The 25,646-nt window shown below is 35.9% G+C and overlaps 1 protein-coding gene across 7 annotated transcripts; it reads right to left on the bottom strand.

The window, feature by feature from the left end:
• Nucleotides 1–1,735: 1,735 nt before the first annotated feature.
• Nucleotides 1,736–24,332, bottom strand: NDEL1 (nudE neurodevelopment protein 1 like 1). Of its 7 annotated transcripts, none has more exons than XM_070937449.1 (10): nt 24,237–24,331; nt 15,890–15,987; nt 14,201–14,354; nt 13,627–13,775; nt 12,815–12,951; nt 12,220–12,393; nt 11,375–11,466; nt 10,214–10,365; nt 6,547–6,571; nt 1,736–2,862 (listed from the first exon to the last, which is right to left on the bottom strand). In XM_070937449.1, exons 2-10 carry the CDS (start codon nt 15,973–15,975, stop codon nt 2,845–2,847), a joined length of 987 nt encoding a protein of 328 aa, XP_070793550.1. In that variant the 5' UTR covers nt 15,976–15,987; nt 24,237–24,331; the 3' UTR covers nt 1,736–2,844. The 7 variants fall into 7 exon arrangements, with proteins under 7 accessions (XP_070793550.1, XP_070793549.1, XP_070793548.1 ...); XM_070937448.1 differs by having other exon boundaries at nt 6,547–6,566; XM_070937443.1 differs by lacking the exon at nt 6,547–6,571 and adding an exon at nt 7,603–7,735 and having other exon boundaries at nt 2,786–2,862; nt 24,237–24,332.
• Nucleotides 24,333–25,646: the final 1,314 nt, after the last annotated feature.

Here is a 25,646-nt window from a genome sequence, read left to right as displayed (position 1 = left end):
GCAGCGAAGAGGAGCAGACAGATGGCTTTTGGCTCCATTCTTCAGGATGATGAGCAAACTACTTTCAAGCTATTTGTATATACCCTTGGGGAGACCACTCACTTCCCAGTACATTGTGTTATGTAAGATTTATCATTAGAACTCCAGAGAGTTCTAGAACTGATTTACTACTCTGTTCTAGTTCAAATATTTTGTCAGTATTCTTACCTGCAAGCCTTGAGTTAGTGGACTACAGAGTTAAAGGTGTTCAGATCCCTACTTTATACCCTTGAATTTCTAAATTCAATTGAACACAAGATGGTGACCTGCCTGCTGCCCAATCCCATCCCTTCTGAGAATATGCCTGGCTCAAGCTGGATGTGCTCAGTGCTCAACCTACTTCAAATGCATATTGGAGTGGTGAAGGACTCATGGTTTATCTCCAGAGAAGAAATCACAGGAGTGTTTCAAACTCTATAATTAACAGATACTATAGGGCAGGGGTGTCAAACTCGTCACGGTGACATCACATGATGTATCAGGACTCCCCCCCCTTTGCTAAACCGGGTGTGGCCATGATACATCTGGCCCATGGGCCGAGAGTTTGACAGTCCTGCTAAAGGGGAATGGTGAATTCTCCTGGGATTCACAACAGCAAATCACAAAGCTCTCTGTAGATAGGTAACTACAAAGCTGGCAGAACCATGAATGGCAGAACCATGAATAAATACAAAACATAAAAGAGGTAGGTTTGTCTCCCTTGATATGGGCTTTGGCTAAACTGGATAATATAGAGTGCTACAAACTGTTACGCTGACCCAACCTGGTCATACTACTATGCTTTTCTGAGAGCTACAGCTTCAGTGACAAGGAAATATAGTTGAATTTACATGAAACACCTTTTTGATTACTAGAAGATGGACAGAAAACACTCACTGTATTTAGAAGGGGAAATAAAAGAATATTACATATTTTCTAAATGATAAATCATATCTAAATGATCAAGATACAAGGTACCTTATCGGTATGTATGTGTCGTTTTCCTATTTCCACTTGTCCTACCTACCAGTTAAGTTTGCTACTAACATAAATAACGGAGTTGAACCAAACTTAGCCAAAGGTAACCAGAGACTGGCGGGAGGGGTTTCCTTAAAATAACCTTTTCTCCTTTAAGATCCATGTTCCAGAAAGCAGAAAGACAGTTCACATGAAGTCTTCATGAACAGAAAAGAAAAACTGAAAGCACCTCAATGATTATTATGGTGGATTTAAATCACTACTGGGTTGATGGTCATTAATGAGGAAAAGTTTTGGATTTTCTACTTAATACAGCAGGGTGGTATAAGTGCCAAAAACATGAAGCACACATTTTAGCTCTAAAATTGCAACTCACTAGTTAAGGTAAGCATAATTAAGTTTTTCCCACCAACCAGTTTTTTTCTCAACATGACAAGTAAAGAGGCAGGTTTTTTTCTGCCTATTCAGCTGGCACAATCATGTCTGCATCAGTTTTGAACTTGCAGCCAGTCATATCTAGAGAAAACTTTTCATTTCTTTTTTATATTGTGAAGAGCATGGATGAACAAAAAAAATATATGGCTATCCAGTGCCCCACTGTTTGTAACCTTCATCAGGATGACACAAATTAGGTTTTTGTGTATGTGCAGTTACAATACAGCAAAATTTCAAGAATCAAAATACTAGACCACAAACAAACAAAGCAAAGGAGAAGCATCTTTTCTGAAAAGCAAATATGTCCACATTAAAAGATCTTTATTTTAGGACCATCTCTCTTGTGAAACCACAGGATGGCAGTCACCACATAAAGTTGACGTACTGTCCTAAGGGAAACATGCCTCAGAAGTCTTAATAAATAAAGTTAGAAAGCCCAAGTTATATACAAATATCTTAGGCAAATATGTTTACAAATCTATGTACAATAAAACAAATGTAAACAGTTAACGCAGCAAAGGGGACACAAGAAAGGGATGACAAAATTCAAGCTATGAGTAGCAATGTGCCCCTAGTCTTTCCTGGCTTTAATTCCTTTCTCCTTCCTTTGCTTTTGGGCAATTGTCACCAAGCAGCTAAAAGTCCAATCCACAGTTTTCTTGAAATAAAAATAGGGAAAGCCAACTTAGTAGGATAAAACTGACTGCGAAGGAATTGCTGAACTGAGGGTATGTCTCCATTTTAGAAAAGAACAACTTTGGCATAATTGCATAATGTATTATGCTCCATAGGGAGATGCCACATCTAAATATTCTCCATGACCCACGACCCAGATCTTTGGCAGGGTGCTGCTAGGTACAAAGACCCCTCATAGAAACTTGTTAAAAATTCATTCCAAATCCATCCACTGGTCAGAGGATTTCTAAAGCTTCCCTTGAAAATGAATTGACCTATGCAGAAAATAAAAGTGGGGGGAGAGCTGGGTCCTTTGTACAATGTGAAAGACATAGGATACCCAGCATCAAAGCAGTCCCTAGCTAGCCAACATACAAAACAGAAGAGGTGGAAAAAAGGAAGTGATTTGGGCAAGTGCAACTCCTGCAATCTGTGACAGAGACATCAGTGGTGACCATTTTAAGAATGTCCACGATGGAAATAGAAGAAAATAGACTGTATTAACAAGGAGTGCTCTGTATGTGCTTGGTTTTCTGGGCAGTTTCTGCATTCTGCAACACCCACTCAGCTCCAGCAGGGGGTGCCAACAGAAAACTATCACAAGCAGCTTTTTTCTTATTCCTTCAAGAACAAAACCCAAGTCCCATCATAGCTTTGCAATCCATTCATACACTCAGAGGGAGCATGCCAGGTGCAGATGATGGTCTGGATGCTCCTAGACCTGGTGGTGGGCCTTGGTCAAACCCGTTGACTGCCCTACAAGACAAAGAAGAAAAAATTGTTAACAAGTAGCACTGACAAATTATACCCCCTCTCTAACAGGATTATGTTAGTCCTATGATGACAGCAAAAAAAACCTGATTAACTCCCAAAACTCAAGCAAGAAAACCATCCATTTATGGCAAGTTCTCTAGAGAGATAAATACAATAAAGGATAACACTCCACACAAATAAAAAGCCGTTTTTTAAAAACAATAACAACGATGTTAATATTTGGGGCTGCTTCACTGTGAATATATTGTATTGAGATATATAAACCCTTGGCTCATCAGGAAATACTGTGGTCTGGTCATCCAGTCACAAACCAAGAAGGCTAACTTAATTTAGTATGTTTAGCATCTGCCTTAGAAACCTTGACCTCCTATTAGCCAAACCAGCTTCTGTTTCCATTGCTTTGTCAAGATTCAATTTGATAAAGATGACACAGAGACGTGACACAGTCACTGCTACATGTCCCAAAGCTAGCCTACCTGTAAATGTGACAACCTCTTTTACTGCAATTCAAGCTGACAATATAAAAAAAATATTTAAAAAGACTAGCAGGGTACTAAGATGCTCATAATCGACCCTTTACAAAGTTGTAGATCAAAGCTATGATTGAAGGATTGAAGAGTAAATAAAATGGTTTACTTGATACAGAAACTAGTTTGTATATATACCGTTACAGCAAGCTATGCTAAGGAAAATGGATTTAAACCCTTTGAAAAAAAAATTGTGGTGTTATGAAAAAGTATTACATTCTCTAATCCTTATATATTTCAAACAAATCAGCATAAACTGCCTTTTTGTCTTTCTTTTCAGAATGACTAATTTTTAAACTATATTTTTTCTTTTATTGCATTTTTTCTCTTTACATATCTCTATTACATATTTAACAGATTTGTGACATTATTCATACAACTAGAATCAATACTAGAATATATTGATTCTAGTACAATACATTTCAATACATTGTAAACATTATATACATTCTATTTCTATACATTCTATTCCTTTATGTACATTTCCATTCTTTATTTATATATTTTGAAGAACAGAAACAAAGATGTGAGATTTTGTCTGGAAAATGGATTCCAAAGTTCCAGGATCCCAGTCTGACCTATTCCAAACAACTAATAGTTTGTATAATTCTTCTGTATCTGGTATTATTTTTAGGTTTGAGAATTATTTCAAATCTTAAAATGCATTGCCCAACTATGTAACAAAAATATAAACATATCATGAAATGAAATTCTAAATTCTGACAAAAAACATTTTCCCAGTAACATTACATTAACTGGACCCCTACCTATTCTCATCAAGATTGCAGCTAGAAACTATAGGTCAATAAGGAAATTCATAAGGCATAAGGTTGGATTAGAATCAAAACTTTATTGATCAGTTGCTCAATTCATCAGCTCTAATTCACCAACTATAAATCATCAAATCCAGCAAGTCATAATAATGAAATCCAAGAATAGCTGGGTTTTCCCAGAACAAGCTAAATGATAGTGATACAAATCTTGAAGATTTTTTTTCCTATTTTGCTGGTACTCTAAAGCTACCCTGAGAAAAGTAAAAAGACCCATTCTTACTATTAAACAATGAGGAAATCACACTGTTAAGCAATACAAAATGTCATGAACTGAAACACAAACAAAAAAGAAAGAAAAGAACTGAAATAAAAAATTGCAATTGAAAACACCTACCAAGATACACTTGATACTGTAGATTCCATACCAATCAACTCATGGCAGGCAACAATACTAATAAAGACTGCTAGTAACACAAGGTATAGTATCAGAAAGAAGACAGAACAAATGATCCCTCAGATCTCCAATTTATTCAGTGGAAATTATGGTCATTTTGGGGAAAACTGAGAAGAAATACTTATGAATTATTTTTTTCTAGAATTAATGAAATGTTTTAAAAATTGATCTGGTCACGCCTTATACTCTTCTACTGCTATAATTTAGTAACATTTATAGTATAATTTATTTTAAAAAATTGTGCTGCAAGCAGTTATATAACTCTCAGAACTTTGTTTAGATGCCTGAATCATTTGCAACTAATGACAAAACAAAGCATGTTAGGAGGAGTACAGATTAAATCAAGAAAAGCAAAAAAATGCAAGGCAAAAAACAACTATTTTGTTTTACTTAATTGCCCATTCAATTCCAACTTCTGCAATAATCAATTACATGAGCTTCCCACATGCCAGACAGTTACTTATGGCCTAGTTAACTTGCAGCTTGACTGTGGCAATTCTGTGTCTACATGGGGCTGCCCTTGGTCCACTTGGAAGCTTCAACTGATCCAGAATGCAGTGGTGTGGGCAGTGAAGGACATGCCTCAGTATGCCCATATGCCACCCCTGGTCCACAAAGTGTACCATTATGCTTGTGGGAGTGATTCAAGCTGCTGTTATGACCTATAAAGCCCTACATGGCCTAGGACCCGTTTTACTCAAGGGATTGTCTATCTTCTGTGGCTGACGAGAGCTGATAAGGTTGGCAAGATTCAGATCCCTTCAATTCAACAGTGTTACATATTGGGACCCAGGAAGCGTGCCTTCTGTGTTATAGAATCTGACATCTGAAATGAAATTTTGCTGATGGTATTCTATACTGATGGCATTCCAGAATGCCTTAAAGACCTATTTGTTCTTCCAGGCCTTGGGTTAGAGGGGCTGGGATCCTGTCAGATTGTATGCATGCATCCTCACATACCATTTGCATTTGTTGGCATTTCTTGCCATTTGGTCTTTATTTTTCTTTGTACTTATCTTTTCTGTATTTATCTTATATATTCTATTTAATTTTATTGCAACTTGCCCAGTTTTAGTCTGGGAGTTGGATTGTGCTTAAATTGAATGAATAAATGATAGTAACTACACAACTCAATGCCACTATAAAATAATAATCTTATTCATGGCTGAACTTTCAACTAACATTGTTGTTTGAAGACATTTTTGAATCAGCTTGTAAAAGCGATTATTCTTTGTGGTATGTTCACCATTCAGTCACTTTTACCTCATGGTGCTGACTTTTTGGAATACTTTGTGGTAGCGCTGATTGAAAAGAGATGATTTCAGATCAAGTAATAAAATATTTTATCATAAAATCCTCGGTATCTGTTTTAAATTTCATTTTTGTCTTATTTCATTATTGGGGCAGAAGAGAAACAAGCCCATATTTAAAAAATAATGAATCAGTAGTTCACTATTCAGTTTATGATATATTTGTAGCAATTACCTGAATTCTATATTAAATTTATATGACATCTGTCAAGCACTAATTTAGATGAATTAATAGGAAGTGCATTTTTCAAGTTTAAAATATGTAAGAAGCATTTATTTTGCAACAGAATTTCCACTTTTCCTTTTGTGAAGGAGCAGATTTTTTATGCCTTCCAAATTTTTATATAATATACAATTCAATCCAATATATACCATGTGTTCCATTCAAGTAACATGCATAGAAAGGATCAAGACAAAATTAGAACATTACTAATGTAATATGTACTAATTACATATTACTAATTACTGAAATTCATATTAGAAAATTCAAAGAGAGGCTATTAGACTAATAATGTCAGTTCCAAATCCATTATGGACAATACACATAAACTATAATCTCCAAGCATAAAAACAAGCTCATCACACAAACCAGGCACAATTACCCATGAAATATGTAGGGAATCTGACCTAAACATATGGGGGAGATAGAAAAATAGTTTAAAAAGTATACTTTTTGTCCAAAATATGACTGAAAGTTGGAAATTAATTTCATTTCACAAATGCACAGGTAGTTTTGATTTAGAACCCAGTTTTTCAGCCATAAAAGGAAGAATTGCTTTCCGTATTCTAACAAGGATTGTTAAAGTTGTCTAGATTCAGGCATATTTATCATCTATATGTCTGCCTTTATTTTGAGACAGAGAGCTCTGACATTGTTCCTGGGATGTGTTGGAGCATGGTACTTTTCCAGCTTCTCATATTCCTTCTTCCTGGTGTTATTGTCACACTTAGCACCACTACATCTATCACCACCACTATCTTCTGTTACTTGTCTATTACAAAATGTCCAATTGACTAGTACCTGCCTATCTGTCTGGATCTGGAAGTCCCGCAGGATCTTAACTCTCTTATTCTCCACGCCATCTTGACTTTGAGCCTCATACACCGTGCAGATGTTTTTGTAAACAATGCCAGCTAGTTGGTTGTGCCATTCAGTGTAAGCTGTTTTTGCCTGCATCAATGTACATCCCTAGTTAATTCTGCGGAGAAGGCCTATTCAAATGAATTTTCAGCAACAGTTAAATGAAGTCATCAAGATAATTGTTTAGAATATTTAAAAAAGGTACATGAATGCCAAGTTAATAGAAGATTACAATTCTGCCTTGGGTTAAGACCAAAGCGAACACCCAATTTTACTTTTTTCACAACAAGGTCTAAAAAGCAAGTTCACTGTGTCTCAGCTACCATCCATTAATTCAAACATGCACCTCAAATTCCTCCTCAATTTTCTTAGTTCCAAGCCTCAACAGCTCTGTCATCAACTTCAATAAACTTCCTATGCAAACAGTGCATTCTGCTTGTAACTCTGACATCAGCTTAGTATACATCTTATCATGCTGAATTAGCTAACATTTGTAACTCTATAGAAAGCCAACAGAGAATTCAAAGCAAATAACACAATAGCAGCAAAGGCTGCAATACAGCAATGAGCAAATTACCTCAGTCAGTCCCACCACCCAACTATAGGCCATTCATAAGGCAGCAGCAGCAGCAGATTGGGTCGGGTCCATAAGCAAACGTGGCTGTTTCAGGATCCAGCGACAATTGGGGGCAGGGAGAACACTACAGGGGCTATAGAGAGAAAGAAAGAAAAGGAAGGAGGAGAAGAACGGGCATGCCTGAGCTCACTTTCAATGTAAGAAGTTCAGCCCTAGGCAGTGATTTTCATCCGTTCATACTTGGATGCTCAAATTTATGAACATGTTCTGGATTGGGAGTGGAGGCAGCAGGTAAGACAGGAAGTAAGTGGAAGCAGCACAGGAAGAGCTACACGATACACATGTTGACACTAACCAAACATGACCATGACATGTCAACACTAACCAAAAGCAGAAGCAGTGCAGAGAAATGGCTGTTGATGCTTCTGGATCACTTAAATAACAAGATGTTTACAATACCTAGTTGCTGCTGTTTTAACTTTAAATGTATTTAAATAATCTCTGCTTACCATGTGAGGTTTGTACTATTGTTTAAGAGACAACTGCAGTTATCTACTGCAATGTACCATATTTTGTTTTACTCTAAATGTATGCTGACTATTGATAAGCACGAAGTTCTTGTATGCTACATCAAGAATGAATAAGAAAAGGGATTGATTACTGACAGACTGAAAAGATGTTTAGCGGTTGCAGAAATACATGCTCCAAGTTAAGGGAGACAGGTTTTCAAAGGGCACAGAGTGAAATCTGGAAGAAGCCAGACTAATCAACATTGTAGAAAGCATTAGGGTCACGAAAATAAATAGATCTTTATGAAGAATGAAGAGAAAAGATGATTAAAGAAAAGGGCTGCAGCAAGGAGCAATATGAAATGCATGTACGTTTTGAATGCTTCTGGCGCATCAATTGCCCCTTGTATAATTTTGATGAAAAAAAATCAATCCAGCAAACAGATTTTAGAAGTCACTGATAAGAGTGAGCTTTTCCTAGCATATAATTCACTTATATCATGGTTCAAGGAGAAAAAAAACCCTCTTTGTTATTAATTTGTGCTTCAAAATTCAAGATTGGAAACTCTGCTAGTTTGAATTGCTGGACTTGGAATTGACTTTAATAGTAATCGTATGGATGAATCATTTCTATCCTGCCCATGTGCAAACAGCCAAGACATATCCTTGTTCTGCAAGTTGCACAGACATTTGGCTAGGCATAAAAGGAGCCTACAGAGACATCTCTCCAAATTCTTCCTTATAATATTTTGAAGAGCTCAATTTTTAATATGGATTTATTATTCATCAGTCCTAGATAGTTGTTCATGCCAAAGTTACTGCTTTTATGGAGTCTGTGAGGGACTATCTTTAAAAAGTATTTGCAACGTTCAGTATTTGCCAGTACTTGCAAAGGTTCAGGTTGCACTCTAATTTTTCAACAACTTTCTTGGCTGATTCTTAGTTTAGTCTTTGGTCAGATATAGAATTTCAGTTTTAAACTCTAAATATTATTACCCCAAGTTATTTTAAGTAGCAACTTAGGTCTGTAAAATATACTGAAACCCACAATTTGAAGAACAGTTGTGAGGAGTAGCATCAGTCTGAGCCTTATTTGCAGTACCATCAAAACTGTGAAACTCCCTTGAAAAATAATGAAAGGACAATGGAATCTCTCATTCAATATGCATTTTTATTCCCTTCACTCAATCATTTGCTTGTTCTATTCCTATATTTAACACTATTTCTAATCAGTATTTATAAGATATCTATATTACTTCCAGTTATCCCTAATTATTTGGATGATTATAGTTGGGAGTCATCCAAAGCTAAAAAAAAAATTCAATAAGCTCATATCAGAAATATTGATCCTGAAGTAAATCAAAAAAGAAAAAAATATATAGGAAATCATCAATTCGAATAAAGAAAGTGACACAGCCACAAAATATTTTAAACCTTGTGGCTAATTATATATTTCTTGGGTAGATGAAAACAGTATTCTACAATTTTAATGAATGGCAGTTGAAGAGTTCAATGTTATTCACTTTTAAATATTACTTATATTTGGAAGTCAAAAGTAAAGTGTAGTATATCAAGCAATTCTGATTTCTTTTTGTATGAGATGACTCTTAGTGTTAGGAACATTTTTCCCATTCATAAAAATGTTCAAAGACAAAATATAAAGTTGTTTTGGGCTGTCTTGTCATCTTTCCTGCAATGCAGGTGGAAGATATATAAATTCCAATTTTTCATTCATTAAGGAAAAGGTATATAACAAGCAAAGTTTGAGCCTATGCCAAAATAAAGAAAGAGAGCCAGTTTGATGCAATTGTTAAGACATTAGGCTAAAAACTGGGAGACCATGAGTTGTTGTCCTGCTTTAGGCACAAAGCCATCTGGGTGACTTTGGACCAGTCATTCACTCTCAGTCCTAGGAAGGAGTCAATTGCAAATCATGAGTGTAAATCTTGCTAGGAAAACTGCAGGGACTAGTCACTACAGTCACAAGGAGTCAGAATTTATTTGAACAAAAAAGAAAAAAAGGAAGATGTTTATGAATCAAAGAGTGGGGAAAACCTTATGCAAAACAACTCTCTAAAACTTCATGTAAAAACAAAACTTACGCTTTGTCATAAAATGTTGTATGTCCTGGATGACAGAACTTCATGCCATTGCTGTTGATCATACTGCTATTTATGTTTCCTGCAACATATGATTTACGTGATGCCTGGTCCTTTGCAAAGTTCCTACAAGCAGCTAATTTGGATTCTAAAGCCTAAGAAGGAATGAAAAAAACAGAATATATTAACAGTCTGGGTGAAAGATTAAAGAAGGTAGAATTATTAGGAGCCACATCACAATGAAAAGTATAAAGAATGACTTGGGGCAAAATGATTTGCAAAGAAATATAAGTGCTCTTAACATACATTTTTGGTTAAGAACCGAGTTTAAAAATATGCCCATAATTGAAACTTTCAAGTATTCTTCCACAGAGAAATTATCTAAAACAGCAACCAATTATTTACTATCCATCAACATCTGTAGTAGTGGAAACTGCAATTTACATACTTTAAGAAAACATTAAAAATGATAATAGCCAGTTAAAGATGTATTGTACAAGTATTTGTAATAAAGGAATTGGGAATAGAATGTTGAAAATATATGCACCTCTTTTTATTGATTGTAAGATGTGAGATTTGTAAAATTTCATGCACTCTGTATTGATTGTTCATCTTTTAACATAGTCATGAACTTTTTTAAAAAGAATTAGTAAAAGCTAAGATTCAAGATGCTGAACTCTATAAATAATATTAATCTTACCATGCTAGATTTTATTGTCATTTCTCCCTACATGAAACCACAGAGCTGTTGATCTAGCAGTACATGCTTGATTCCCAGGCCAGTTCTTTCCAAGTAAACATATGTAATCCCTCCCTCCTTTGTATATACAAATTTGCTGCTCCATGTAGTCATTCAAACTATGCAAATAGCACAATTCTAAATAAGCCCCAATGAGTTCAATTCTCCTTAGTATAATAATAGTACAGAAACATTTGTTTCATGTAATGAAGTAAACCATTCCGTTTCAAGTGATTTCCTTTCACTGGACTAGAATAAAATAGAATAACAGAGTTGGAAGGAACATTGGAAGTCTTCCAGTCCAACCCCGTTTGGGCAGGAAACCTTATGATTTCAATGCATGTGAGGAATTGTACTGTATGTCACATAGATAGCATTTAGAAACAGCCATAGCTAGATAGCATGATGCAGAGCATAGTTCTTACCCCCACTTTTCTTAGAAGATCACCTACAATGTTGAGAGCTGATATTCGGGCAGATGGAGTAAGGGGGCTGGTACCAAAGCCATTGGGAATAGCTGCAACAAACCCACAAATACAACAGAATAGTCACATAATTACAATGTCCAAAACTCAAGCATTTACAACAACAAAAGTAACAAAGAACAACCCCACACCAGGATCCTTTATATTTCAATGAGTAAGTGTCGTAGCAATATATTTTGCCTAAAGTTTGGTGGCCAGGACTAAAACAATTCTATATACAACACTGATTTCCATAAAATCTTGTTTCCATAAAATCACTTCCCACACTTTCTTCAAGGCTGAACATGCATATTTACCCAGTGTAATGTAAGGGTAACAATACAGGTAGTCCTTGACTTATGATTTTTCAAAGTCACAAGGGCCTTGGAAAAAGTGATTTACAACCAGTACTCACACTTACAATTGTGAAATTACCTTGTGTTCATATGATCACAATTTGGGCACTTAACTGGCTCACATTCAGGACCATTTGCAGCATCATGCGGTCACATGATCCAATTTGCCACATTTTAAGGGTGGGGCTCTTTGGGCTTTTTTGTCAACCAATTCTTACTGCTAGTGTTCTAAATTCCTAACTTACATTGCTATTAAGATAGATCATATTTTATAGCCAAAGAGGACAAAGGGAAAAAAGTTATAGATAAAATGGATGTCAATGTTCCAATATTGTTCTCAATATTTTGAGAACAAAAAACAGCTATATATGGGGATGTAAATAATTAAACCTGGCTCAATTTCTACTTGTAATATAAGTATTTCAGAAAATATATATGTATATATTCTACCTTTTGGAGAGGGAAAGCTGTTTTCACAGCTTTTCCCAACAGGTGTTGCTGGCAGTGACAGTGAAGCTTGGACTGCTGAATCCATCTTTTCACAATCCAGGGTTGGGGAACTAGGAGCAGATTTCCTGGTTACTTCTTGTTGTCTTTCTCGTACTGCTAGTTCTTGCCTTAAATCTGTAAATTTTAAGAAAAAAATTGGCAAACTTGTGTATTTTAGCTATGAGTATAAAAACCTTTCCCCTCTCCCCAGTCTGTTCATTCTACTATTCTGTTCATTCCTGAGACACTCCTATGCCTCACAAAAGGTCACCACCACCAAATTGGAGGCCTTGTAGTTGCTTGATTTGATTTCACAGACTAAGCAGGGATGAAGATGGATTGATCCCAGGATCTGATGTCAAATAAGCCTAAATGAATGTGCTTCTTGTCAAACAGTTGATACAGTTCATGAAATAGTCATAAAAATATGAATACATTAGATGAACTTTAGCTGTACTTCAAAACTAGAAAATTATCTTGCAACTTTCTTATAACCTAGGAAATCAGAGTTTGCCATTATTACAACTTTAATTAGCAGCTATATATTAAGTAGTACCTCTAGCTTCATCTTTCAGTCTTTGCACGGAAACTAGCAAAGATTCTTTGTCATCCAGTTCACTTTCCAAAAAAGCATTTCTCTCTATGGCTTGATTCAACCTTTGTTCAAAATCTTCCAAAGAAACAATTGTGGCCCTAGAAATTAAAAAAAAAGAAAGAAGAAGAAATAAACTCTTTGGTAGACATTTAACTGTGGGAGGTAAAGAAACATCAAAAAACAGAGGATTCAATATCTGTCAAAGACAGAAAATTACTGAACAAATTATAAGTCATCCCAGGAACTAGTTGGGTCGATAAAGATAATGCAGAACAAGATGGCAGCTCTCCATGCTAGTAATAGGTATACAGTGAATTAAAAAAAAATCAAGCCATTATCTTACTTAATAGTCTTATTCTTAATGCTCTATATCAAATACAACTAAATAAATAAAACTAAAGCAATTGACTAGTTTTCTTACAGAATGTTCTGGATATTAGTTAGGAGAAAGTACTCCAATATCATCCATAAACACTGCTGTCTACTCAATCATTAAGCTTTGTTAAATAAAAAACTATGTAGAAGAATTTGAATAAAAATCAAAGGAAAATGTGATGCTTGTTTTTTAATATTACTTCATGATTTTTTGAACAAAATTCAGTTTCAGAAGAAAATATAAAAAATGAAAGTGGTTTGGGGAGTCTGACAAACTTTAGTTTTAGTTGCAGAACTGCACCAATATCAAGTAACCGTTTATAGCACTAAGGAAATAAAAACCTGAGCAATACATGCTTTCTTCAGTCAGATAACTGGCAATCACCAACATTCCTTACCTTTTCGCACGCTCAAGATCGTCATTGGCTTGTTCTAGCTCTCTTACATATTTATGCAATTGGTCTTTAATTGCCCGAGTCTGGCTCAAGTCGTCTTCCAATAAAGACACTTGCTTATAATTTTGTGCATATTGGTGTTCAAGTTTTTCCTGAAAATATAGGACATGAAAAATTCTATACCTCTGAAATTAATCCAAGAAGTTTAAATACATTTCTATGCTACTGTCTGAATGTAGCTATGCAGTGCTTTAGATCTTAAAGAAAAAAATTGCTCTGGAAGACTCTGGCTATAAACAATTGTTGGACCTAGCATGAAATATTCTTGTTAACAACAGTTGAACAGAAGAGGAAACAGTTAACTTAAATTCTTAAGGTTACAAGACATGACCTAGGAAACTTCACTTCTTCAACAACCCACTGATTTGGGTTGAAATTAGTAGACTTGCAATTTTATCAAAGACTGCAAAAATCCTAAAACAAAAGTGATATGCACTTAGATGTATAATCTAAGTGCTCTGTTCTACAGCAAAGAATTGTGCAATAGCAGAAGATATTTTTCCTTCCCAAGCTGTACCTTTAAGGTTTCCACTTCCTGTTTTAATCTTTGGTTGTCTGCTTGTAAATCTCGGTTTCTTTGTTCAGCCTGTACCAGTTGGGCCTCTAACTCTGCTTCCAGTTCTCTGCTGCCTTCCTGAAATTCTGCCAGCTCTTCATGGGCCTCTTGAAAACTATAACAGGAATAATAGTGAATAGAGATTTTTTCCAGGAAGATGCTTTTATGATTAATACAGATATGAGGCTATTTAGTTGTAAAGCAGAAACAATATTTTTGAGGGGACATGGGCACCCACACTGGACCTATTGGCACCTTCTTAATGAAGGTATGTCTTTTTCCAAACTTGCAAGGGAATAAAGACAATAGTGAGAGGGTATAATGACCTTGTCACATTCTATTGGCATACTGTATCTTTAACTCCAATGCACATTTTCAAGGCTGCTGGCAAGTCAGGAAAAGGCATAGTTCTTTATGGCAGTATCAACAGATGCTGCCAATGTACCCACTTTCATCTTAAGTATCCATTAGACTTTGGATTCAAATAGCCAAATCACTACTTGTCAATATATTAGAAAGCACTGCATTTCTCTATCAATTGCAACAATAGTAAAGATAAAGATTCCCCTCGCACATATGTGCTAGTCATTCCTGACTCTAGGGGGCGGTGCTCATCTCTGTTTCAAAGCCGAAGAGCCAGCGCTGTCTGAAGACGTCTCCGTGATCATGTGGCTGGCATGACTGAATGCCAAAGGCGCACATAACACTGTTACCTTCTCACCAAAGGTGGTCCCTATTTTTCTACTTGCATTTTTTACGTGATTTCGAACTGCTAGGTTGGCAGAAGCTGGGACAAGGAACGGGAGCTCAACCCATTGTGCAGCACTAAGGATTCGAACCACTGAACTGCCAACCTTTCAATCGACAAGCTCAGCGTCTTAGCCACTGAGCCACCGCATCCCTTCAACAATAATAGTACATTATTATTTATAATAATAATTATTATTATTACTATAATATATTAAAGTTTGCACAATAATAGTACAAACAACAATAGTACAGGTCTTTATTTTTTTATTAAAGCTGATCAGAACTTTACATATATAATTTTATACATATACAATGTCCTTTGCCGTTTATCTAAGAAACTCCACTATTGAAATTTTGTAAAATCAGATTAAAAGAGATAATTCTGAACAAATTAAATTCAAACAGATTTCTCCAAAAGTGGTTGGAGATGTGAACATACTTTGGATATTTAGTGGAAATCTAGATAGACATGGGAGTGCTTTGTAATGCTGATCCTCCCAGCTGTCTTTAAAAACAGAGGCAAAGTCTCTCACTATCTAAGAATGAGTTTATCAAAATTAGATAGCCTTGGAAGTAAAATCATACTTCAATAAAAGCAGAACTTTTAGAAAAGAATACCCCCAGTAAAATAAACAAATGTCACAAGAGTCAGAATTAGCAGAGTTTCTGAAGTGATAAAGGCCCTATTGTTTGCAAAAAGAGATTCCATATAGGGCAAGGTCACCTCCAATAGAGATTCTATTCATGTATCCTCGAGCATTAAGTCTAGTCAATTCAAGCATAATGCTATTTTTGAGATATTTGGCTTCCATCTGCAGGCTTCTGGATCACAAAGAGAACATTGTTAATGCATTCAAATATCAGAGTAAAACTCATAATAACCCAGTATCAGAATCATACCTTTGTTTATATTTTAAAGTCAGCTCTTTCCAGTATGCAGCTTCTTCCTCTGAAGTTGAAAACTCTGGAATTTCTTCACAATCCATGATAAGAATTACCTATAAAAGGGACAAGTTATTTAGTTAATAAAATCATGAGATCTCCTTTGCTCCCAGGTAAGCTCTCTGTCAGTTTTTCAAAGCTATAAGGCAGTTCTTCTATTCATGACCTCACAGGAATAATGTGGTTATACTAATTTCCATCTCCAAAAATAATTAACCAGCAAATCCAACTTTTTTTTAATGAAAGCCAGAAGTGTTATATTTTTTCTCATGTCCAGCCAAATTAAAACAAAAACTTTATGGGTGAATGCATATGAATATCTGAAAAAAATTAAATCAGAATCACAGTAGCCAAAGAGAGGCATCAATTATTTCCTTGTTCAATAATCCGCCTATTAGTTTTACAAAATATTAACCAGAAATTTCCTTTTACAAGACATAGAGTATCAGCTGGAGAGACATTTAAATTAGGGGTGCTATGGGAGGGGGAGGCAGCATTACATTCTACTGCGTGCTACAATCTTGAACCAATTGTTTCCTATTGCTGCTGATCTTTTGAAAAAAGAAGAGGGGTCATGTTCATAGATATCCCACACACTAATCTCACTTTCAAAGATATTAAGCAGCAGCTCATTCTTTTATTATAATTGTTCCACTGCCCTTCAATCATATTCTCAGACCAGCTTGTAAAATGAATCAGTCAAATAATTAGTACATTGCTAATTGCCTCCTTTCACAGAATTGTGCAAATCCCAACGCCAGCTAAATGAATACTAGCAGTGGAATAAAAAAAACCACCCAGATCTTATACTGTAACATTAATATTTGTTTTGCTAAATATTCTTTGTATCCATTTTTAACATAAACAAAAATAAATTAAGATTCCTCTTAAATTTTTGGAGAAGAATTACAGACTTCCTCAGATCTCACATCTTCATGAAAGCTAAAGCTAGAACAGTGATTTTTGATAATCATCAGTCATTTCCCCCTCAGACAGAAAGTCTAGCTCTTTTCAGTTCTGTGACCCACATTTTTTATTCAAGCAATGAAAGACAAATACTAGATACTCTACTGTACATGACTGAACAGTGGAAATGTCCAAACCTCCTCCCCCTCCAAAACAAGCCAAAAAGGAAAGTTGAAACTGTAACAAAAAGCAGTACAGTAGCTTTTGAACTCAGTATAACTAAATAGCCTTCAGATAAACAGTGAAAAAAAGTAGTGAATGAACTGTTTGTGTTTTGCCATTTTCCTTCCATCTATATACGCTGTACATGGTCTCTAAACAAACCAACATAAACTCCCTGAACTAGAACGCAAATCTTTCTTTGAGAGGGCACAGAAACCTTGCAGGTAAAACAGATATCCTCAGAGAAAGTACTAATTGTTCAATGGAAGCTTTGGACTTGATAAATCTTAACCCCCTATTACTATAGTAATATTGGTTCTTCTTAGTCGAAGTGCTATTTAAAACAATTTGCACATACTAAAAACATACTAACAAACTACTGACAGCGCTTCTAAATCACTACAGTACAGTTCTGCTTTTATCCCTAAGGTCTTTAACTTGACTTTGCAATTTAAAAAATAGTACCAAGGGAGTAACACAGAAAAACTCCAGAATACAATTAAGTAATGCAACATTAATTTGCCTTCAGCAAAGCATCTAAAAGAGGGTTTGCACAGTGTGCTGAATAAAATCTAACAAACCACAACACAAGATATTATTTGAACCTAGATAAAGTCATCTGTCATATTTTAATATTTTTAGCTGTGGATTACAGCTAAAAATATTAAAATATTAGAAACCAACTGTTTTCATTCACTAAGCTATGGCTTAGCAAAAAATATAAACTCAATCACAGGGTCTGAAAATAACACAATTAGTTAAAAGTTACACCCTAGAATATGATCACAATGAAATTTGAATAAGAGAGAAGCCATATTAACACTGCTTAGGTTAAAATCCAAAAAAATCATAGCTTAAACTAAAAATTTCAAACAAAATAGTGCTTTTTTTCTTACCACCCCCATGTATACAATGTAATTAAGAAATATTGCTATGCGGTCTCTTAAACTGTTTATTTTGGAAAAAGTTAATATTATTTTTTAAAAATAACATGAAACTGACAAGAAACCAAAGGGAATATATGCTAAACTTTACAAAACAAAGGGCAAAACAAAGAGAATGATCACTATCTTGATTCATTGTAGAGATTCATTCTACATAATCAGGGTGTAACAATAACAGTGGGTGTTCATTAAAAGAAAAATGCTAATCTTGTAGAACCTAGAAGACATATCAAATTAATTTCTCTAAAGTTCACCCTTTAAATAACCACTTCAGGAATTGCTACAATTGGGCAAAAAACAATCTTGGTTGAAAATTGCTTGAGTTCTGCATGTCGCAAAATAAGAGTTCAAGTATCTGACATCTCTTCCCCCCCTTCAAGTACATGTATCAAAGAACTATTAAATATGGTACATACAGAAAAGAATAAAACTGATATATCAAGATAAGAGCTATTACTATGTTTCATTCTCTACAGAGATCTCCTGTAGCATCAAACAAGACTGAAAACAGCAATACTGCATTGTCAAATATTATGGTTTCCCAAAAAAATTTATTAAATTTCTACACTGCCCATCTCACCTGCGTGATTAATATTGGCCAAAAAACCCACATATGTACCTGCATTAATGAATTCTCTTAAGAAAATTTTTCACGTGTTAGTTTGTTGAATCTCTGATTTTTATTTATTATTTAAATAAAATCAGGACCTAACAGTGTTCCATGGCAAGTGTATGTACATTTTCTTGCATGGAAAATAGCTGCTGAAAAGCAGCCAAGCAGAAAAACTATTCTTGGCTCAAGAACCTAACCGGGCAATATCTTCCAGTTGCAAAAAATTAATCAATTTCCATACTCCTGTTTTTCGTGCTCAATATTAACACAAGTGCAGTTCAGTAGTGTTCAAACAGAAGAGCCCATAATATATTGGATTCTCATATAGCAATCCCAAAATGTTCTAATACAGAAGTAACTACATAAGAGCATATGACCGCTCCACCCATTGTTTTCCAAATTTAAAATCTCTTTTCTGAAAATGTATTTACTATGGGGAAAAAATATTTCAATGCACAAAATCACAGGAAATCTATGTTGTACTGAATTAAGTCTTGATCTTGGGGGACAATATTCTCATAATCTATGCAGTTGTAAATATTGGGGATTCATATTCTTCAGAAAAGAATTATCTCATGCATATTCCCGATATTTTTCATCTTACTGTGACTCCTATCACATGTATCCCTATGCTAATTTTTGCAAGTAGTCTGGTTCAATGATAATATTAACTCAATCACTCAAATCAAATTAAGCAGGGATATATGTTATCTCCCCACCTACCTATTGGTCTTGTCCAGAGACAGAAACAGATACTGTTTTACATGTATTCTAATGCTCCCCTTTTTATTCAGCTTCTTGGACAAATCTAACTTTGCCTCTTCTAACAAACAACATAATAGTTTGGAAGAAGAAAGCATTTTCCTTTTAGTGGACAGACATTTTTTAGTATTCTGAAGGATAGCTACATTTTATTCATTCACCACTGCTAATAATCATTTAATAAAGTATTTACCTTGTTATTTCATTCGGCTACAGAGGTAGTTGCACTTAAATACAGTGTTCTATTTTTACATGCTTACATATAGGTCTTTGACTGAGTTAATCATCTGCTATTCCCAATCCCAAAATCTTGATTTAGGGATTGGGGTAATATTAAGCTTATAAACTACCCTGTGCTAAATCAGCAAATCACAGTCCTTATTTAATGATTAAATTAGAAAATAAAACCAATTTTCTAATTTTAGCTTCAATTTCAATTTAAAGTCTACCTATGCTTAGTGGTTAGAGCTACATAGCTAATGATACATTAATTAGAAAAGATAAAAGCAGAGAGTATATCTTTAACTGGACAAGAACAATGGCTAAACTGGATCTATTGATAAAGCCCAGTGAGAACATTGCCACTGTTGCAGACTTTTCTCTAAAAGGAGAAAAATTTACATAAAGGTTAAATGTACATGTATGGAATCCTTCCTAATTTTCTTCTGAACTCCTCCCAGTGTGAGAAACAAAAAAAATTTATACTCTACTATCATTAGGAAGTACACAGAAAAGTCAATTATGACAAAGTAAGTTATAAAAATTCATATTTTGATTACATAAAAGAAAAATCCGTTATAGCATGAAATGACTAAAAACTCACATGAATGTATTAAAACATATTAAATGTACACTTAAATGTAAACTATATGTTTCTACAATATTTATCTTTTAATAAGAATTATTATATCCTATACTGATTTTTATATAGGTGTTACATACATATCATAAAACTGACTTAAGTTCAGTTAGTTTTCTGTGTAAAAGAAGCAGAAGCCAAAGTTTCTTACTGCCAAGTTACTCAAAACAATACAATCATTTTAATACATATTTTCTTAAAAGAGCTAGAACTAGTAAGTCACCAGATACCAGTAAGAAAACTGGTTTATTAGATGCAGCTTTTTATTCTACTTTACTACTATTCACAGACTACTATAATAGCCTAAAACACATAGTGAAAAACCATGGTTTATAAACTAAATTGGTTGGGTTTGTACAAACTACAGAACCAAATAAAACTACATTATGACTGTACAGACCAGATTAATAACTGTCAAGAACATCTGATTATATTACACTTCTGTTGTTTCCCTCCTTAACAAAATGGTAATGCATAATATAATTAATCAAAGAAACACTGTCTCCATTTACAAATGTAATGGTGGTTGTATTCAAGGTTTCCATGGATGTAAGTCATACTAGCAAAACAGATTTTCTGTGAATGATGCAAGTTTCATTCATGTGACTTCAGATCTACAGAGGCTCTTGAGTAAACATCAGAATGAGCCAGGCACACTTCCCGGCTTGCTCTAATTATTTCCAAGCAGCAAGTTAAAGGAATGACCTCTGACATTTTTAAGTATATGTTACAAAACCCTGCACTTTTAAAAATGTACAGGATCCTGAAATAGCTACCATAAACTATTACACAAACTAAACATGTTCACACAGACTTTAAGAAACAAAAAGCAACCAGTGGGGTGGCAATAAAAAGTAGATCAACTCATTTAATGACTGAAGAAAGCTAGAGTATGAGTATGCTAAATAAAACAGAATTGAAGATTTTTTATGGCAGGCATTTTTCTTTAAAGTCATTACTATACAAGTAATGCTAACTCAGCCTATATAGAAGATACATCTTTAGAATTTTCCTCCAGAAAGATCACACTTAGTTTTCAATGGATACTTTTGCTTGGAATCAGTTCAAAGGAGAAGCACCTCTACAGCCTGACAAACAGCTGTTATTTTTAAAGACGCATGTAAAAGCTGATTTTAAAACTGAAATATCAATATTTTTCAATCCCACATTTATTGTGGCAGACCATAGTTATGGGCATATTGTTGATCCATCTTAAGGTGGATAATTAGAACATAGGTTTTGAGTACAGCCACAAAATTAACAGATATCACTCCCTCTTTACCACTATTTTCAAAATATGCAGCTTTCTTCCTATGAAATCTATAGAACACATTCAGCATGTTTATAGGGTCACAAAGAATATAGTCTTCAACCATAAAAGACTTCCACTAAATTTATTTAGGAAATTCAAGCATTCTTTTTAAAAAAGTAACAACTTTTCTTCCACATGGAAGAATCCAAGTGACAAAAGTAATATATTTGTGACATGTTAAAGATTAATTTATTATTAATTAAAATTCTCAAGTGAGGAGTATTTTTTCTGGATATTCTAGAAATTATTTGGTAGTTTTTCAAACAGTGTTGCTAAGTATATCTCAATGAAGATCAAGTTCTTTAAGCAAAAGTGAATGTTTAGGTGAATTTAGATTTGCTGATGGCTATTTTGCATCATAAGCATTTCTCATAATCACCTTCCATCAACTCAGTATCGAACAATATTGTACTTGCCACTTCTTCCTCCTAAGCAATTGGAAATTGTTTCAGTGACTCAGGGGAATGTAAGTCTTCTGACATCAGCAGTATATTTGTGTATCTTAGCAACCATCTGAGAAGCAAAACACTTTTCATTTTCTCAACATGACAGAATATTGTTATGAGGATTCTAAATATCAACAAGTTGGTCCTAGAAAGCAATTCTTATTAGGCATCAGATGCAATGGTACTTTGGATTTAAAGTGTCTACACGAACTGCAAAATGACACCAAAATGACACCATGTATGCAATGATATGATCAAATAAATGCCACTATAATATACTTGTACATCTAATACAAGTATATAAATAGCATTTGCATGCTATCTTCATGTGCATTTCTTCATCTGCCCCTTGTGCCCACTGCAGATACTCATGAAAAAATACAGATCTATTCTAATTTACATGCCATTTGTTTTCCCTTTTACTTGGGAGAGGAATATAAAGAGATTGGAAGATACAAGTAAGATTGATTAAAATCAAATGTGACTGGAGCAGCCATGTTTGTTGTTCTCTGATCCAATCACATATAATGAACAATGAAAGTGAAATCTATCTTTCAGAGCAAAAGATGGAAGAGCTCTGTGGAACAAAACCTAGATCTCTAGCCCTTGGGATTTAAAACAAAGTTATAGCTCTGGTATCAATTACAAGCACCAAAAGCACCTTAAAACATAAGCAGGGCAAAATATATCAACAAATGAGGGTGTTCTTATTGTGTTTGATTCTAAAAATATAAAGTTGAAGTTTAAAACTGCAATATAAAAAGCATAAATATTATGACATGCTTTTTGTAGTCATGTCACCTCAACTGTAAAAAAATAAAAAAAAGCTTCTCCTTTCTGGCAAAACTAACATGTTACTCACAGGAAACCACATTCAAAATGAGTCATGCAAGCAGTCTTCAATACCGGAAGGAATTTAAGGCACCTAAGATTTGATACGCACAGATAGATGCGAGTTACTACACAGGATGTACAATAAAGCAGCTGATAACCCATCTGGTTTTGACCAGGTTCAAAACTGAAATTAGCCATTTCCAGGGAAGAAAAAATCAGAAGCCATGCTTTATTGGCCAGGATGACTTTACAAAACCGACCCTACCGCACCAGAGGCGCTATATAGACTGCTTCAACAAGATGAATGGGAAAAGTGAGGTTTTGAGCACCTGTAAACCAGGGGCTGCTTCCTAAACCGACCCAGACATCCGGTTGGTATCTGTGGAAAGCAAGAATGCTGGCTTGCATGGGCTATTTCCTATTATTATTATTATTATTATTATATTATTATTATTATTATTATTATTATTATTATTATTATTATTATTATTATTATTATTATTATTATTATTATTAATTTGGTTAGACCCAAGGAGAAGCAAAAGACGAAGTGAAGAGGAAAAACCCATAATCCGCAACCGACACAGGATGGGTTTAAAGGGAGCGAGAGGACTGTCAGGAGAGCAACGCGAACACGAACAGAGAGAGGATGCTTCGCCCCGGCGGTGGATAAGCAGCTTTTGCGATACCGTGAAGCAGGGGAAAAAACCAAAACCGGCTTAAGGATTAATGGAGGGGAAAAAAACAGACCTGGGCCTTGAGGCGAGTCACGGGGGCAACGGCCGGAAATCTTCAGCATTAACAAGAGACCTAAGAGGGCGGATTATGCAGCTCCTGAAGAAGGGCAGATCCGGAGAAGACGCCGAAAAGTGTCCCCCTTCACCGGGAGGCGCAGGTTGGGGTGGGTGGGGGAAGAGCGAAAGAGCCCGGAGACAGCGACCCTCTCCCGAAAAGACCTACAATCCCTTGCTTGCCCTTTTCCTCAACCGCCCAAACGACCACAGGATGGGTGGGGGGGGGAGAGAAGAGTAACGCGTCCTACTCGCTCTTTCGGGGAGGAGGGGGGGGGATCCTGGCCTGGCCCGCCCCGCCGCTCCTTTACGCGCTGAGTGACACGCACAGTCCCCAGCCAGTCGCCGCCGCTCAAGAGCTCCCGCTTTGACTAATAGGAAAAAGAGCCGACGGGCGAAATCTGCCCCGTTGTCAGTTCGCAGCCAATCGGCGTGAGGGAGTTGAAGCGGCCGAACTCGTGGGTTTGCGGAGAGGGGGGAGGAGGAGGAGGGGGGTGGGAGTCGCTTGGTTCTTAGTGCCTTAGCCTGCCTCGAGCTAGGAACGCCCCGGGCGCGTGCATGGAGAGACGCCGTGCCCCCACCCCCTCCCGGCTTTATTCCTCGCGCTCTTCCTTACCCGTCCAGTGTGTTCTCTCACGGCCGCTACTGCTGCTGCTGCTCCCGCCGCCAATGTAGCCGCATCGCCTTACTCGCTGACACAGCTCCGAACCTTGCCTCATCCGGGCATTCACCGGCAAAAAAAAAAAAAAAAAAAAACCACGTCACAGAGAGGGCGAGGCCACAACGGAGACGAGAACAACCCCTTTGAAAGGCGGGGCGGCGTATTTGAGTGACACCCGCCGCGTGATGTTTGTGCAGCTGTTTCGCCTCTCGCGAGATGCTTTGAGTGGACTGCTTTGGGAGATGCTTATTCGTCGGCGAGCTGATATTTGGGAAGACGCGAAGTATGAATTAATGGGCTTTTATTGTGAGTGAGCTTGCAAAATCTGGTTCCACATTGTGCCTGCTTGCCCTTCAAAAAGCACGCGTTCGACTACCCCTGGATGGTAGAGGTTTTGATACAGATTTTGTAATGAGAAAAGTTAAGGGTGCAATCAACGGGTTCGTTTAGCAATAGCACTTACCCTTATACACTGCTTTCCAGCCCTCTCTAAGCAGTTTACAGAGTCAGCATATAGACCCCAACAAATCTGGGTCCTCATTTTACCGACCTCAGATAGGATGGAAGGCTGAGTCAACCTTGAGCCGGTGAGACGTTTGTAAATAAAGCTGTGTTTCCTCCAGTAACTTTAAGTATGAGAATGGTTGTAAGTCACTTTTTTCAATGCTGTTTCAAAATGATTGCTAAATGGATGATTGTAAATTTAGGATTACAGGTAGTTCTCAATTTACAACAGTTCGTTTAGTTGACCGTTTGAAGCTACAATGGCACCGAAAAAGTGACTTAATGACTATTTTTCACACATTTATGACCATCGCAGCATCCCCATAGTTATGTGATCTATATTTGGATGCTTGACAAGTGACTCGTATTTATGATGGTTGCAGTTTCCTGGCTTCATATGATCCCCTTTTACAACCTTCTGACAAGCAAAGTCAATGGGCAAGCCAAGTTCACTTAACAACCTTGCTATTAACAACCTTGCTATGAACTTAACTGGTTCACTTAACAAATGGGGCAAGAAAAGTCGTAAAATGGGGCAAAAATCACTTAAGAAATTTCTCACTTAGCAATATAAATTTTGAGCTCAATCGTGGTCATAAGTTGAGGACTACCTGTAGGTGTATCAGGTTCTTAGTGATGGCATCTAGATATTTTTTTAAACTCTTAAACATGGTCATTGTTTGTTTTTCAGATGCGTGTAACAACGTTTATATTTGAAGTTGTCCTGCAATGAATACTTGGTGCTTTTATTGTGTATTAAATAACACAGGGCTAAGCATGCATAGCTATGAGACTCAGGTCTCTGATTTTTCAAAAGAGCAATGACCCCTTAAAGTGTCACATTATTCTGAATTGGCTATA

Source organism: Pituophis catenifer, unplaced genomic scaffold (assembly GCF_029215685.1).
Source record: "Pituophis catenifer annectens isolate HBS135680 unplaced genomic scaffold, rPitCat1.0.hap2 SCAF_2, whole genome shotgun sequence".
Classification (NCBI taxonomy): domain Eukaryota; kingdom Metazoa; phylum Chordata; class Lepidosauria; order Squamata; family Colubridae; genus Pituophis; species Pituophis catenifer.
This window is presented reverse-complemented; position numbering and strand designations above follow the sequence as displayed.